The sequence below is a fragment of the Scyliorhinus torazame genome, chromosome 15 (assembly GCF_047496885.1).
Source record: "Scyliorhinus torazame isolate Kashiwa2021f chromosome 15, sScyTor2.1, whole genome shotgun sequence".
Lineage (NCBI taxonomy): Eukaryota > Metazoa > Chordata > Chondrichthyes > Carcharhiniformes > Scyliorhinidae > Scyliorhinus > Scyliorhinus torazame.
Genome location: NC_092721.1, coordinates 50768121 through 50782001, shown reverse-complemented (window position 1 = coordinate 50782001; position 13881 = coordinate 50768121). Strand labels below are relative to the sequence as shown.

General features: G+C 49.8%; 1 protein-coding gene across 2 annotated transcripts in view; it reads left to right on the top strand.

The window, feature by feature from the left end:
• Window positions 1-13881, top strand: part of LOC140391590 (dTDP-D-glucose 4,6-dehydratase-like) — a 126434-nt gene that overhangs the window by 41383 nt on the left and 71170 nt on the right. For both annotated transcript variants that reach the window (XM_072476233.1, XM_072476234.1), the window contains exon 5: window positions 125-267. In XM_072476233.1, the coding sequence (XP_072332334.1) occupies window positions 125-267 (143 nt within the window). The remainder of the gene's footprint in view (window positions 1-124; window positions 268-13881) is intronic.

Below are 13881 nucleotides of genomic sequence, written 5' to 3'. Positions count from 1 at the left end.
GTGATTTGTGCTCAGTTTGCCTTAGTCAATATACATATTTTAATAAACTAGCTTTATTTTAAAATTGTTATTACCAAAATGCCATGCTGCTAGCCCCAAAAAAATGTTTTAACTTTTTTTTCAGATAAGTCCTTCTGGTGTTCTTCAGAATTCAGAAATGTGAACATTTATGGTACAGAAGTCCTTGTAGAAGCTGCTTATCAGGCTAATATTGAGAAATTCATTCATGTCAGTACTGATGAAGTCTATGGAGGAAGTATTAAAGAGGTAACTAATGTTAATAATTTAGTGAAATCTCACTGGTGATTCCCAGAGAATGTTAGTCAGAGAATCATTTATTTACAACACAGAAGAAGTTATAGCTTGTTGCCTTGCTATAGAGCATACCATTCCATCCCTGCAGCCTTGCAAGTGTATTTCCTTGCAGTGTCCATCTATTTTATTTTTGAAATCATTGATCGTCACTGCCTCCACCACCTTTGTGGGAAGTGAGTTCCAGATCATTACCACCTTCCCCCAAGCATCTCTTGCCCAAAACCTTAAATCTCTGTCCCCTAGTCCTTATACCATCAGCTAGCGGTTTTTCCTTGTATACCGTACCCAAACCTGTCATAATTTTATACACACCTATCGAATCTCCCCCAATCTCCTTTGCTTCAAGAACAATAATCCCAGGTTGACTTCCGGTGATGTGCTGTGCGAACGCACATCAGGTGGCTCTCCTCCCAACTAGAACCAAAAATGTTAAATTCAGAGAAATTTGACCGAAAAAGCCAACACAAAGAAATCCCAAAGAGAAGGTTACACAGTGGGGAAGAAGATGCCGGTGAACAGTAGATCTAAGGGCAGACGAGAGGGCATAAGTGGCGGAAAGGGACACGCCCAACAGGCGGACGAGACAGCGGTCCACTAGGCGAGGTGGAAGCCCAGGCCGCCCAAGAGCGGGGAAGACCGGCGACCCGAGCACTGGTGCCAACACAAGCAAACAACCCCCCCCCCATCATTAGGGACGGGTGGAAAAGCTTCCTAAAAAAGGAATTGGCTGCCATGAAGGAGGCAATGAAAACGGAGATCCAGGTTGCAGTGAAGGAGGTGGTGTCAGAGGCGATGGTCTCCCTCCAACGCTTGATCGATGGCCTGGGGAAGAAAGTGGAGGTGCAGGAAAAACAATCCTGAAAAAGCTTCAACCAACCAGAGCGACAGAGGATTGTCACTCTGGAGGCAGACGTGAAAAGGTTGGTGGAGGCCCAGGAGAATTTGAAGGGGAAGGTCGAGGACCAGGAGAATAGGTCCCTCCGACAGAACACTCAGATTGTGGGCCTGCCAGAAGGCATCGAGGGCAGAGACCCAAATGCTGTGCAACCTAGTCGGGAGAGACAGCTTCCCCAACCCCCCAGAACTCGACAGGGCACACCGGTCGCTCCAGCTGAAGCCCAAAGCAGGGGAGCAGCCGTGAGTGATCATAGCAAAACTGCACCGGTAAGGATCCTGAAGTGGGCCAGGCAGACCAAGGCGAGCTCGAGGGAAGGATACCGAATCCGGGTCTACCAGGACATTAGAGCAGACCTCGCAAAGTAAAGGGGCGGGTTCAACAGGGCAAAATCGGCGCTCTACAAGAGTGGGATGCAGTTTGGCATGTTGTTCCCAGCCAGATCCTGGGTTCTGCACCAGGGTAAAGAACATTATTTTAACATCCCGGCAGAGGCAAACGACTTTGTGTGAGCCATCGACCTGGACAGCGACCAAGCTTGGCAACGATGAAGGCGTGTCAGGGGAGGATCGTTGAGGGAAAAAAAGAGATGAAATCCGAGACTAGTGTTTATGCGGGATGGCACTGCCTCGTTATGAACAGAGAGACTGGGTACAGAAGGAAGCAAGGGTTCTGTGCTGTAACCTTTCTATGATTCTATGACAGAGAAAGTGGGTGAGGAGGCAGAGAAGGGAATGCAGGCAGTCAGACAATAAACCTGAACCAGCCCTGGGAAGGGAGCCAGCGTACTAGCAGGGAGGGCTAGCACGGGAAGACGGGCAGTAAGGGGGGGACCGCGGCGCACCTCTCGGGGGGAGAGGGAGCACCTGGCCAGTGGGGGGGGGGAAATAACATAGGGGTGGGGGGCAGGGAAGGGGGGACACACACCAAAAAGACAGAAGACAGAACGGGAAAAAAGTTGGCAGCAAAAATGGCTTTGGCAGGCAGGGAGTGCGCCGAGGAATCAAGATGGCGCCGCAAGCAGTCACTTTGGAGGGTTCCTAATAAAAGGGAAACTCTGGAGTGCAGGGGCGGAACCACGTGGCGTACACACAGTTGGCGGCCATGTTGGGTGCCCTCTGGACAAAGGGAAACCCCGGAGCGCAGAGGCCTGACCTCATGGTGAGAACAGTGACCGTGGCCATGTTGGACGGCCTCCTTTAACAGGAATAGTGCCAGAAGACTGGAGGATAGCAAATGTTGTCCCCTTGTTCAAGAAAAGGAGTAGAGACAACCCCGGTAACTATAGACCAGTGAGCCTTACTTCTGTTGTGGGCAAAATCTTGGAAAGGTTTATAAGAGTTAGGGTGTATAATGATCTGCAAAGGAATAATTTGATTAGACGGTTTCATGAAGCGTAGGTCGTGCCTCACAAACCTTATTGAGTTCTTTGAGAAGGTGACCAAACAGGTGGATGAGGGTAAAGCAGTTGATGTGGTGTATATGGATTTCAGTAAAGCGTTTGAAGCATGGGATTCAGGGAGATTTAGCAGTCTGGATCAGGAATTGGCTAGCTGGTAGAAGACAAAGGGTGGTGGTTGATGGGAAGTGTTCAGACTGGAGTACAGTTACTAGTGGTGGACCACAAGGATCTGTTTTGGGGCCACTGCTGTTTGTCATTTTTATAAATGACCTGGAGGAGGGCGTAGAAGGATGGGTGAGTAAATTTGCAGATGACACTAAAGTCGGTGGAGTTGTGGACAGTGCGGAATGATGTTACAAGTTACAGAGGGACATAGATAAGCTACAGCGCTGGGCTGAGAGGTGGCAAATGGAGTTTAATGCAGAAAAGTGTGAGGTGATTCATTTTGGAAGGAATAACAGGAAGACAGAGTACTGGGCTAATGGTAAGATTCTTGGCAGTGTGGATGAGCAGAGAGATCTCGGTGTCCATGTACATAGATCCCTGAACGTTGCCTCTCAGGTTGAGAGGGTTGTTAGCTTTTATTGGTAGAGGGATTGAGTTTCGGAGCCATGAGGTCATGTTGCAGCTGTACAAAACTGTGGTGCGGCCGCATTTGGAGTATTGCATGCAATTCTGGTCACCGCATTATAGGAAGGATGTGGAAGCATTGGAAAGGGTGCAGAGGAGATTTACCAGAATGTTGCCTGGTATGGAGGGAAGATCTTATGAGGAAAGGCTGAGGGACTTGAGGCTATTTTCGTTAGAGAGAAGAAGGTTAAGAGGTGACTTAATTGAGGATCAGCGGATTGGATAGGGTGGACAGTGAGAGACTTTTTCCTCGGATGGTGATGTCTAGCACAAGGGGACATAGCTTTAAATTGAGGGGAGATAGATATAAGACAGATGTCAGAGGTAGATTCTTTACTCAGAGACTAGTAAGGGTGTGGAATGCCCTGCCTGCAACAGTAGTGGACTCGCTAACACTAAGGGTATTCAAATGGTCATTGGATAGACATATGGACGATAAGGGAATAGTGTAAATAGGCTTTAGAGTGGTTTCACAGGTCGGCGCAAAATCAAGGGCCAAAGGGCCTGTACTGCGCTATTATGTTCTAACAAAGGGAAATCCCGGAGTGCAGGGGCACGTTCACCAGATAAGTATGGTTGATCCCGCAGGAATGGGGGGACAGAAGCCCCCCCCATCAGGATAGTCACCTGGAATGTAAGGGGACTTAACGGTCCGGTGAAAAGATCCAGAGTCTTCACCCACTTAAGGAGCCTGAAGGCCGACTTAATCTACTTGCAGGTGGTTACAGACCCAGGGGGACAGTACATCATGGTCAGTGGTGTCCTAGACGGGCATCGGTAGTACTGGTAAATGTGTGTGCGCCCAACTGGGACGACACAGACTTCATTAAAAAACCATGGCGGAAATCCCCGACATCGACACACAACGACTGGTAATGAGGGGCCAGGTTCCTGCACCCCGGCGAGAGGGAATTCTCGTTCTTCTCATCGGTCCGTTAGGTATACACCCAAATCGACTTCTTTGCATTGGGGCATTGGAGAAATCGGTGCTTCCAGGAACAGAAGGAATGGATTAGTCGGCGATAGTCATCTCCGACCACGCTCCGCACTATGTGGATGTGAGGTTAGAGACGGGCCGTGCTCAACGCTCCACACGGAGGTTGGATAGGGTCCTCCTGGTCGACAAGGCCTTCTGTCTGAAAACATCACATGCCATAGGCGACTACGTGAAATGAAATGAAAAATAAAAATCGCTTATTGTCACAAGTAGACTTCAAATGAAGTTACTGTGAAAAGCCCCTAGTCGCCACATTCCGGCGCCTGTTCGGGGAGGCTGTTACGGGAATTGAACCGTGCTGCTGGTCTGCGTTGGTCTGCTTTCAAAGCCAGCGATTTAGCCCTGTGCTAAACAGCCCCAAAGTGACTAACAACCGGAACATGGAAGTCGCCCCTTCCACGTTCTGGGAGGCACTCAAGGCTGTGATCAAAGGGGAAATGGTAGCCTACAAGGCCCGCAGAGACAGGGAAGAGAGGGCGGCCAGGCAACAGCTGATTGACTCCAACTTGGAGGTCGACAGAAAGTACTCCGAGGCCCTGACCATAGAGCTGCTGGCTGAGAGGAAAAAGCTACAAATAGACTTTATCCTTCTATCCACCAGGAAAGCAGTGCACCAACTTCGCCAGACACGGATGGCCTTCTACGAACACGGAGAAAAGGCTGGCCGCCTACTGGCTCACCAGCTGAGAAAGCAGGTAGCCACGAGGGAAATAGTGAAGGAAAAGCATTGCAGGGGCAGATTGGTAATGGAACCAAAAGACATCATTCAAGACCTTCTACCATGGGCTGTACACCTCCAAAATGCCCGACAGGGATGTAGGGATGAAAGAGTTCCTCGACGGACTGGACATGCCAGTTGTGGGGGAGGACAAACGGGGGAACTGGAAGCACCAATAGGTCTGGGAGAAATTATGGAGAGCATCAGCTCCATGCAGGCGGGGAAGGCGCCGGGATCGGATGGGTTCCCGGCAGACTTTTATAGGAACTTCGCGCCGGCCCTGGCCCAACATCTAAGGGACTTGTTTGCAGACATGCTGGCGAGGGGCACCCTGCCTCCTACGCAAGCACAGACCACGATATCGTTGATACCCAAAAAGGCCAAAGACCCAATGGAATGCAGCTCATACAGACCCATTTCACTGCTGAATGTAGACACAAATATACTTGGCCAAGAGACTGGAGAACTGCACACCAGAGGTGGTCGCAGAGGATCGTCTCCCTAGATACAGAAAAGGCCCTTGACAGAGTAGAGTGGAAGTACCTCTTTGAAGTGCTGGAGCAGTTTGGGCTAGGGGAAGGGTGAAACTCCTGTACAACACCTGCAAGGCGAACTAACACCACCAGCTCTGAAAACTTACAGCTGCACAGAGGCACTTGTCAGGGATGCGCACTGGTCCCGCTCCCGTTTACCCTGGCAATTGAACCCTTAGTGATTGCTCTGCGAGGCGCGAACAGCTGGAAGGGCATCCGAAGGGTGGCAGAGAGTACAGAGTCCCACTCTGTGCGGATGACCGCTCCTCCACGTCTCGGAAGCTCAGGAAAGCTTGAGAACAATCATTCAGCTCCTGAAAGAGTTTGGAACCTTCTCTGGTTTCAAACTGAACCTGGGCAAGAGTGAGGCATTCCCGGTGAAATCAAACTGGGAGGGTCAGAGCTGGAAGGACTCCCATTCAAACTAGCCCAAAACAAATTCCGCCACCTGGGGATCCAAATAGCCAGGAACTGGTCACAGATCCACATTGGAATCTGACCAGCCTGGCGGAGGAAGTCAAAACGGACCTGTAAAGGTGTGACGTACACCCGCTCTCCCTGGCGGGGAGGGTGCAGATGATCAAAATGAACGTACTGCCGAGGTTCTTCTTCCTGTTCAGATCATCAATACCGATCTTCATCCCCAAGGCCTTTTTTCAAAACAGATAGAATGATCATGGCGTCTGTGTGTGTGTGTGTGTGGGTGGGGGGAGTGGGGGTGGGTAAAAACCCGAGAGTCCCCAAATCAACGATGCAAAGGAGAAAAGATAGGGGTGGCCTGGCATTACCAAACCTGCAATATTACCACTGGGCAGCCACGGCAGAAAGAGTCAGGGGATGGGTACGTGAACCCAACACGAATGGGTGCGGATGGAGGAGGCCCTCGCCTCGGCAGTCCCACCCCCCCCTCCCCAACGAAGTACACATCCTGCCCAGTGGTAATAGCCACACTAAGGATGTAGACTCAAATGAGGCGGCCCTGCAATCTAACCAAGATGTCTCCCATGGCCCCCATCTGAAGAAACCACAAGTTCCCACCAAACATGCTAGACACCACCTTCAAAAAATGGATACAGAACGGGGGTGACGCAGACATGGGAAACAGACCAGCGACGCTGGGAGAGCTGGCGGAGGAACTGCCACTACCGATAGGGCAGGAACGTAGGCACTTCCTCTGCAAGGAGACAGTCGGGTACCCCAGGGCGCCTGAGACCACACTACTAGAGGACTTAATTAACACGGACAGTATGGAAGGGCAAAACTGCGGGAATATGTACGAACAGCTACTGGACAGGGCTCGATTGCCATTGGACGAGGCCAGATGGAAATGGGGACAGAAGTGGGGTGGGGACTCTGGAGCGAAGCACTGAGCAGGGCCAACTCCAGCTCTTCCTGCGCAAGGCTCAGCCTCATGCAGCTGAAAGTGTGCACAGAGCGCACCTTAACAGAACCCGAATGAACAGGTTCTTCCCGGAGGCGGAGGATAAATTTGAGCGGTGCCAGAGAGGCCCGGCCAACCATACCCACATGTTTTGGGCTTGTCCCAAACTTGTAGGGTTCTGGGCAGCCTTCTCCGAGACAATGTCCAAGGTTTGAGGGTGGAGCCGTGCCCAAGAGTGGCAAACTTCGGGGCATCCGAACATGGGGAAGTGGGCAGACGCCCTAGCTTCCGCTTCCCTGATCGCACACCGGGAGAATCCTTGGCTAGCGATCGGCAGCACCACCCACAGCTGCAGACTGGCTGGCAGACCTTGCGGAAGTTCTCCACCTGGAGAATATCAAATACACCATCCGAGAATGTTCTATGTTCTATAATAGTGTAGATGGGCTTTACAGTGGTTTCACAGGTCGGCGCAACATCGAGGGCCGAACATTACTGCGCTGTAATGTTCTATGAGGGTCGGAGGAAGGCTTCCTCAAAGCATCGGGACAATTCATCGGCCTGTTGCAAGAGTTGTTTGAAGCCAACAGTGATGAGAGGAAAAAGTGAGAGATGGGAGGAGACAATAATACACAACTCTGGGAGGAGGAAGAGAGGAGGGAACTGAGGTAAGCAGCACAGGGGGAGGGGCCAGAAGCCGCCCCCTGCCCCCAAACCCACAAGGCAAACACAGCAGAAAGCACAAAAGGGAGATTAGGAGCCAGGGGACAGTGCACCCTGAACGAAAAGGGAGGATACCAAGAAGGGGGGGGGGGGGGGGGAGGAGAATATGAAGGGGAGGGAGGAAGGCACACCACGGCAGACGATGCCAAGATGTATATAAGAACCAGAGGCACATCGCTTCAAGATCAAGTGTAGTAGCCTTTTGGCTCAGATCTGGTATGTCTCTTGGGACCATGAATTGGATTCAATTTGAAATTGAATTGGTTTTTGGAGCAGCCAAGGAGCTGGATTAGGGGTTCGCCCCTGACCACACTCTGAGCCCTGGCTTTGTAACTGAGAAAAAGGTAATAATTCTTTTTTTAAACAAAATAAAAAAGAACCAGAGGCACTGTAAATATTAAAATGAAAAATGAAAATAAACATAGTAAGTGTCACTGTAAAAATTGAAAATATCAATAAAAAATTTTTTTATTAAAAAAAGAATAATCCCAGATTCTGCAATCTAATCTGGCAGCTAAAACTCCTTTCCTGCAACCATTCCGGTAATTATCTCCATCCTCTCCAAGGGTAGGATTTTAAGGATGGCTCGCAATTCCAAGAGTTGGCATGTAATGTGCTACCACCGACTCTTGGAATCCCACTGCCATTTAATGCTCACTTGAATGTCGTTTAACAGTGGGTGGGATTTCTGTCCACCCTTAGAAGGAAGTCTAGCTGATGAAAGCTGGCAGCCAAAGATTGGCCAACTTCCCTCTAACCCGACGAGGCACAGTTCGACAGTGGGCAGAACCGGTCCTGCAGTGTTTTTCCTGGAATAAAGTCCTGGGACTGTTAGGAGGGGCAGTCCCGGGGGTGGGGGGCGGTGGGGGGGGGGGGGGGGGGGGGGGGGGGCAGGAGGGTAGGAGTGCCGTGGGGTGTCGGGAGGGGAGTGAGTGCGGCACCAAGGGATAGGCCAGAGAGGGAGTGAGGCCCAGTGCTCCAAGGTCCCAGAAGCTCCCCAACTCTGAAAGGATCTTCAGATTGAGGGAATTCCACCTGCCCCCCACTACCCCGCTCAAGATTGAGAAAAGTTTTTTTAAGATTGGGGTTGGACAGGAAAAAGGCTACTTAAGGGTCTTAATAAGTGAAAGAGTGGATTTCCCACCCGAGGCCCTGCCCGTCCAATCATAGAATCATAGAATTTGCAGTGCTGAAGGAGGCCATTCGGCCCATCCGAGTCTACACCCCATACCCTTAACCCAGCAACGCCACCTAACGTTTGGTCACTATGGGGCAATTTAGTGTGACCAATCCACCTACCCGCACATCTTTCAACTGTGGAAGGAAACAGGAGCACCCAGAGGAATCCCACGCAGACACGGGGAGAACGTGCAGACTCCGCACAGTTCAAGCCGGGAATTGAACCCGGGCCCCTGGTGCTGTAAAGCAACAGTGCTAGCCACTGTGCTACCATGCCCCTCCTACCACTGTGCTGCCGTGCCCCTCCTACCACTGTGCTACCGTGCCCCTCCTACCACTGTGCTGCCGTGCTCCACCTACCACTGTGCTGCCGTGCCCCTCCTACCACTGTGCTGCCGTGACCCTCCTACCACTGTGCTGCCGTGTCCCTCCTACCACTGTGCTGCTGTGCTCCACCTACCACTGTGCTGCCATGCCCCTCCTACCACTGTGCTGCCGTGACCCTCCTACCACTGTGCTGCCGTGACCCTCTTACCACTGTGCTGCCGTGACCCTCCTACCACTGTGCTGCCGTGCTCCACCTACCACTGTGCTGCCGTGCCCCTCCTACCACTGTGCTGCCGTGACCCTCCTACCACTGTGCTGCCGTGCCCCTCCTACCACTGTGCTGCCGTGCCCCTCCTACCACTGTGCTGCCATGCCCCTCCTACCACTGTGCTGCCGTGCTCCACCTACCACTGTGCTGCCGTGCTCCTCCTACCACTGTGCTGCCGTGCCCCTCCTACCACTGTGCTGCCGTGCCCCTCCTACCACTGTGCTGCCGTGCTCCACCTACCACTGTGCTGCCGTGCCCCTCCTACCACTGTGCTGCCATGCCCCTCCTATCACTGTGCTGCCTTGCCCCTCCTACCACTGTGCTGCCGTGCTCCACCTACCACTGTGCTGCCGTGCTCCTCCTACCACTGTGCTGCCGTGCCCCTCCTACCACTGTGCTGCCGTGCCCCTCCTACCACTGTGCTGCCGTGACCCTCCTACCACTGTGCTGCCGTGCCCCTCCTACCACTGTGCTGCCGTGCTCCACCTACCACTGTGCTGCTTTGCCCCTCCTACCACTGTGCTGCCGTGCCCCTCCTACCACTGTGCTGCCGTGCTCCACCTACCACTGTGCTGCCGTGCCCCTCCTACCACTGTGCTGCCGTGCCCCTCCTACCACTGTGCTGCCGTGCCGCTCCTACCACTGTGCTGCCGTGCCGCTCCTACCACTGTGCTGCCGTGCCCCTCCTACCACTGTGCTACCGTGCCCCTCCTACCACTGTGCTACCGTGCCGCTCCTTTTTCGAGGAGCAGAAGAGAAATTTCATAGAAGTATGAAATTGCATCTAGGTTAGGGTGGGTAGGTTCCAGGGGGGGAATCCTGTCCATTCAATTTTAAGCTTCCCCAATGGCGGGTTCTGAGGTGGGGAAGAGCGCAAAATTCTTCCCTGTGTCAGTTGATGTTTTCCCCTTCCCTGATTATTGTTTCGAAAGCCTTACCCATCATTGATGTTCAATTAACTGGCCTATGGTTACTAGGACTGTCCTTATACCCTTGACTAAGGCTATCATATTTGTCACACCTCAATCCTCTGGCACCTCCCCAACCCCTTCCGTATCGAGTAAAGTTTGGAAGATGTGCTATCTCCACCACCTCTGTCTTTGTCAATTTGTGGTGCAAGTCATCCACCATCTGGATCAGATAACTTATCCACAGTGAACATAGCCAGCTTTTTCAGTACTCCTGCCTCTCCGTTGTCATCCATTACCTCTACCATTTATGCTTCACCGATATTTTGTCATCTTTCCCTTCCTGTACCTCTATGCATATCTCACATTCTTTGTTTCTAATAGGACCCACTCCACCTCTTACTATTTACTTGTCTACCTGTTGAGAATTTTTAGCTTCACTTTTATGTTGACTGCCATTCTATTCTCATATTCTCTCCTTGACAGTCTTATTTTCCTCTTTATTTCCCCTCTTAACCTATTGTATTTTACCTGGTTCTTGTTTGACAAATTAATCTGACATGCATTATACATCTTTTTGTTTCATCATATTCCCTATCTCCTACATAGTCTGAGAAACTCTGACTTCGGTTTCCATATCTTTCACCCTTGCTGGAACACGCAGGATGTACCTGAAACATCTTCTTAAAGATCTCCCATTGTTCTATTATACATTTTCCTCCGCCTTTGGTTCCATTTTACTCTCGTTGCTTTGAAATTAGCCCTCTTCCAATTTAGATATTATACTTCAGATTGTGCCTTATTCATCTGCATTACCCGTCTAAATCTTAGGGCGGCATGGTAGCACAGTGGTTAGCACAGTTGCTTCACAGCTTCAGGGTCCCAGGTTTGATTCCTGGCTTGGGTCACTGTCTGTCCGGAGTCTGCACGTTCTCCCTATGTCTGTGTTGGTTTCCTCCGGGTGCTCCAGTTTCCTCCCACAGTCCAAAGATGTGCAGGTTAGGTGCATTGGCCATGCTAAGTTGCCCTTAGTGCCCAAAAAGATTAGATGGGGTTACGGGAATAGGGGTGGATGTTTGGGCTTAGGTAGGGTGATCTTTCCACGGGCTGGTGCAGACTCGATGGGCCGAATGGCCTCTTTATGCACTGTAAATTCTATATTAAAAAACGATGATCACTCTTACCCATGTGTTTCCCCACAGACATTCGGTCCACCTCATTCCCCAGCACCTGATCCAGCAATGCCACCTTCCTAATTGGACTGAGAATATATTGCTCAAATAAATTCTGAATACACCTCATAAATTCCTTTCCCTTTACTCTTGACACTCCCAAATGATATTTGAGTAATTAAAATCCCCTAATATCATCAGTCTACCATTCTTGTTCATCTCTGTGATTTCCTTGCAAGTTTATTCCTCTACCTCTCTTTCACTATTTGGAGGCCTATAAAATATCTCCAGTGGCATGATCATCCCATTTTTTCTTCTCAACTCTAACCAAATTGATTATTTCCTTTTTCTTCAAGGATATCCTCTCTTTCCAATACTAAAATGCCTTCCTTAATCAGAGTTGCCACCCCCCTCACTTTTTATCTTCCCTAACTTTCCTGAACATTTTATATCCTTGAATATTTGTGTGCTCTATCCTCAACATTTTTAAGCTATGTTTTTGCTATTAGCACTACATCATATTCCCATAAGAATATTTGTGTTTGTAACTCATCAACCCTTTTCATGTCTTGGGTTACACATTGATCCTCTCTATCTTTTGTTCAATCGCGCTAGTGCATTTACATACATGTATTGTAAATCTGTCATTATGTTCTCTGTAGTCTTTCTTAGTCTGCTCCTACTTAATATGGCACTACTACTTCTCTCAACCTGCCCAATGCTCTCACTTAATGCACCTTATTCCACTTTTCCACTTCATTATGCTGGTGCCTATTTCCCCACCAATTTAGTTTCAACCCTCCACAACCACATTAGTGAAACCCCCTCTAGGACACTGGTCCCTCTCCTGTCCAGGTTACAACCCATCCTCTGAATAGGTGGCTCCTAGCCCAAAACTGGACCCAAGGTCCTCCCTTCTGTACCATGTCTTGAGTTACACATTGATCCTCTCTATCTTCCTTTTTTTCAATCTCGCTAGCGCATGGCACTGGGCGAAATCCAGAAATTACCACTTTTTGCGGTCCAACTTTTTAACTTCCTCCCTAGCTCCTGATAATCTGACCACAGGACCTCAATACCTGCCCTCTCTAGCCCATTGGCACTATTATGTACGACAATCTCTGTCTACCTATCCCTGCCCTTGGCACCAGAGAGACAACACATACAGAACACACTTATGACAGTTACAGAAATGCCTAAATGTTCACCTGATTCATGTGCTGAGTTAGACATTGGTCAGTTTGCCAGCTTCTGGATGCAATGTTTGTTTACATGTGCTGGATTTGGTGGTGGTGAGTTTATCAATTTCTTGGTGCACGTCTGTTTGCAATATTCTTTGATAGTGGAATTTCCATGTTCGTGATTAATAACAATAATGAGTGGCATAACACAAAAGTATAACCACCATTGATTGAAGCGTGCAATTCTTCAAGTGATGCAACTTGAAAGAGATTTTTACTTTTTATTCACAAACAAGGTTGTAAACTTGCAGAATCTCAATGAAAGTAATCTTTTGTGTCATATGCCCTCTCCCCAGAGTTCCCTCTGCGCTGCCCAATCTCTCTCTGCCATGGCCTCTTCTCCCACTTCTGAGTGCACCCTTGCTTTTCTCACTTTGGTCCTCATCTCCTTCCTTTCTTCCTCGTTCTTGTCCCCCTTGCTTGTCACAGGATTTTGGTGTTCTGGAGTTCAGTTCAGATTGCATGTTGATTTATTGCGAATTGAGAAGAGGAGAAAAAAGATATCCTGAACAACTACTTTTATTTATATAACACCTTTAATGCAATTAAATATCCGAAGATGCTTGATGGTGCACTATAAAACAAAATATGACATTGAGCCACATAATAGGGCAAATATTCAAAGAGGTACATTTTAAGAGGATTGTCTTAAGGGAGGTATGGAAGATTATGGAGGCACGGTGGCACAGTGTTCAGCACTGCTACCTCACAGCGCCAGGGACCCAGGTTTAATTCCGGCCTTGGGTGACTGCCTGTCTGAAGTTTGCACCTTCTTCCCGTGTCTGCGTTGATTCCCTCCGGGTGGTCCGGTTTCCTCCCACAGTTCAAAGATGTGCAGGTTAGGTGAATTGACCATGCTAATATTGCCCAAGAGTTAGGTGGGGTTATGGGGATCGGAGCAGGGGATTGAGTCTAGGTAAGGTGCTGTATCAAAGCAAAGGCCGGTGCAACCCATGGGCAGAATGGCCTCCTGCACTGTAGGAAATCTATGATTCTATGAACCCCAGACCTTGGGGAAACCTTAGCGAGACTAGGGTTATTTGTGCAGTCCAGGAGTGGTAGGTCATGGGGTGGGGATGCTTGCAAATGTTAAATGTAAATCCAGGATGCATTATTTTTACTTTGCAGCTGGGTGGATGGATGAACATGACCATTGGGCAATGGGAATGGCATGGATAGTGTCTGTTAATGA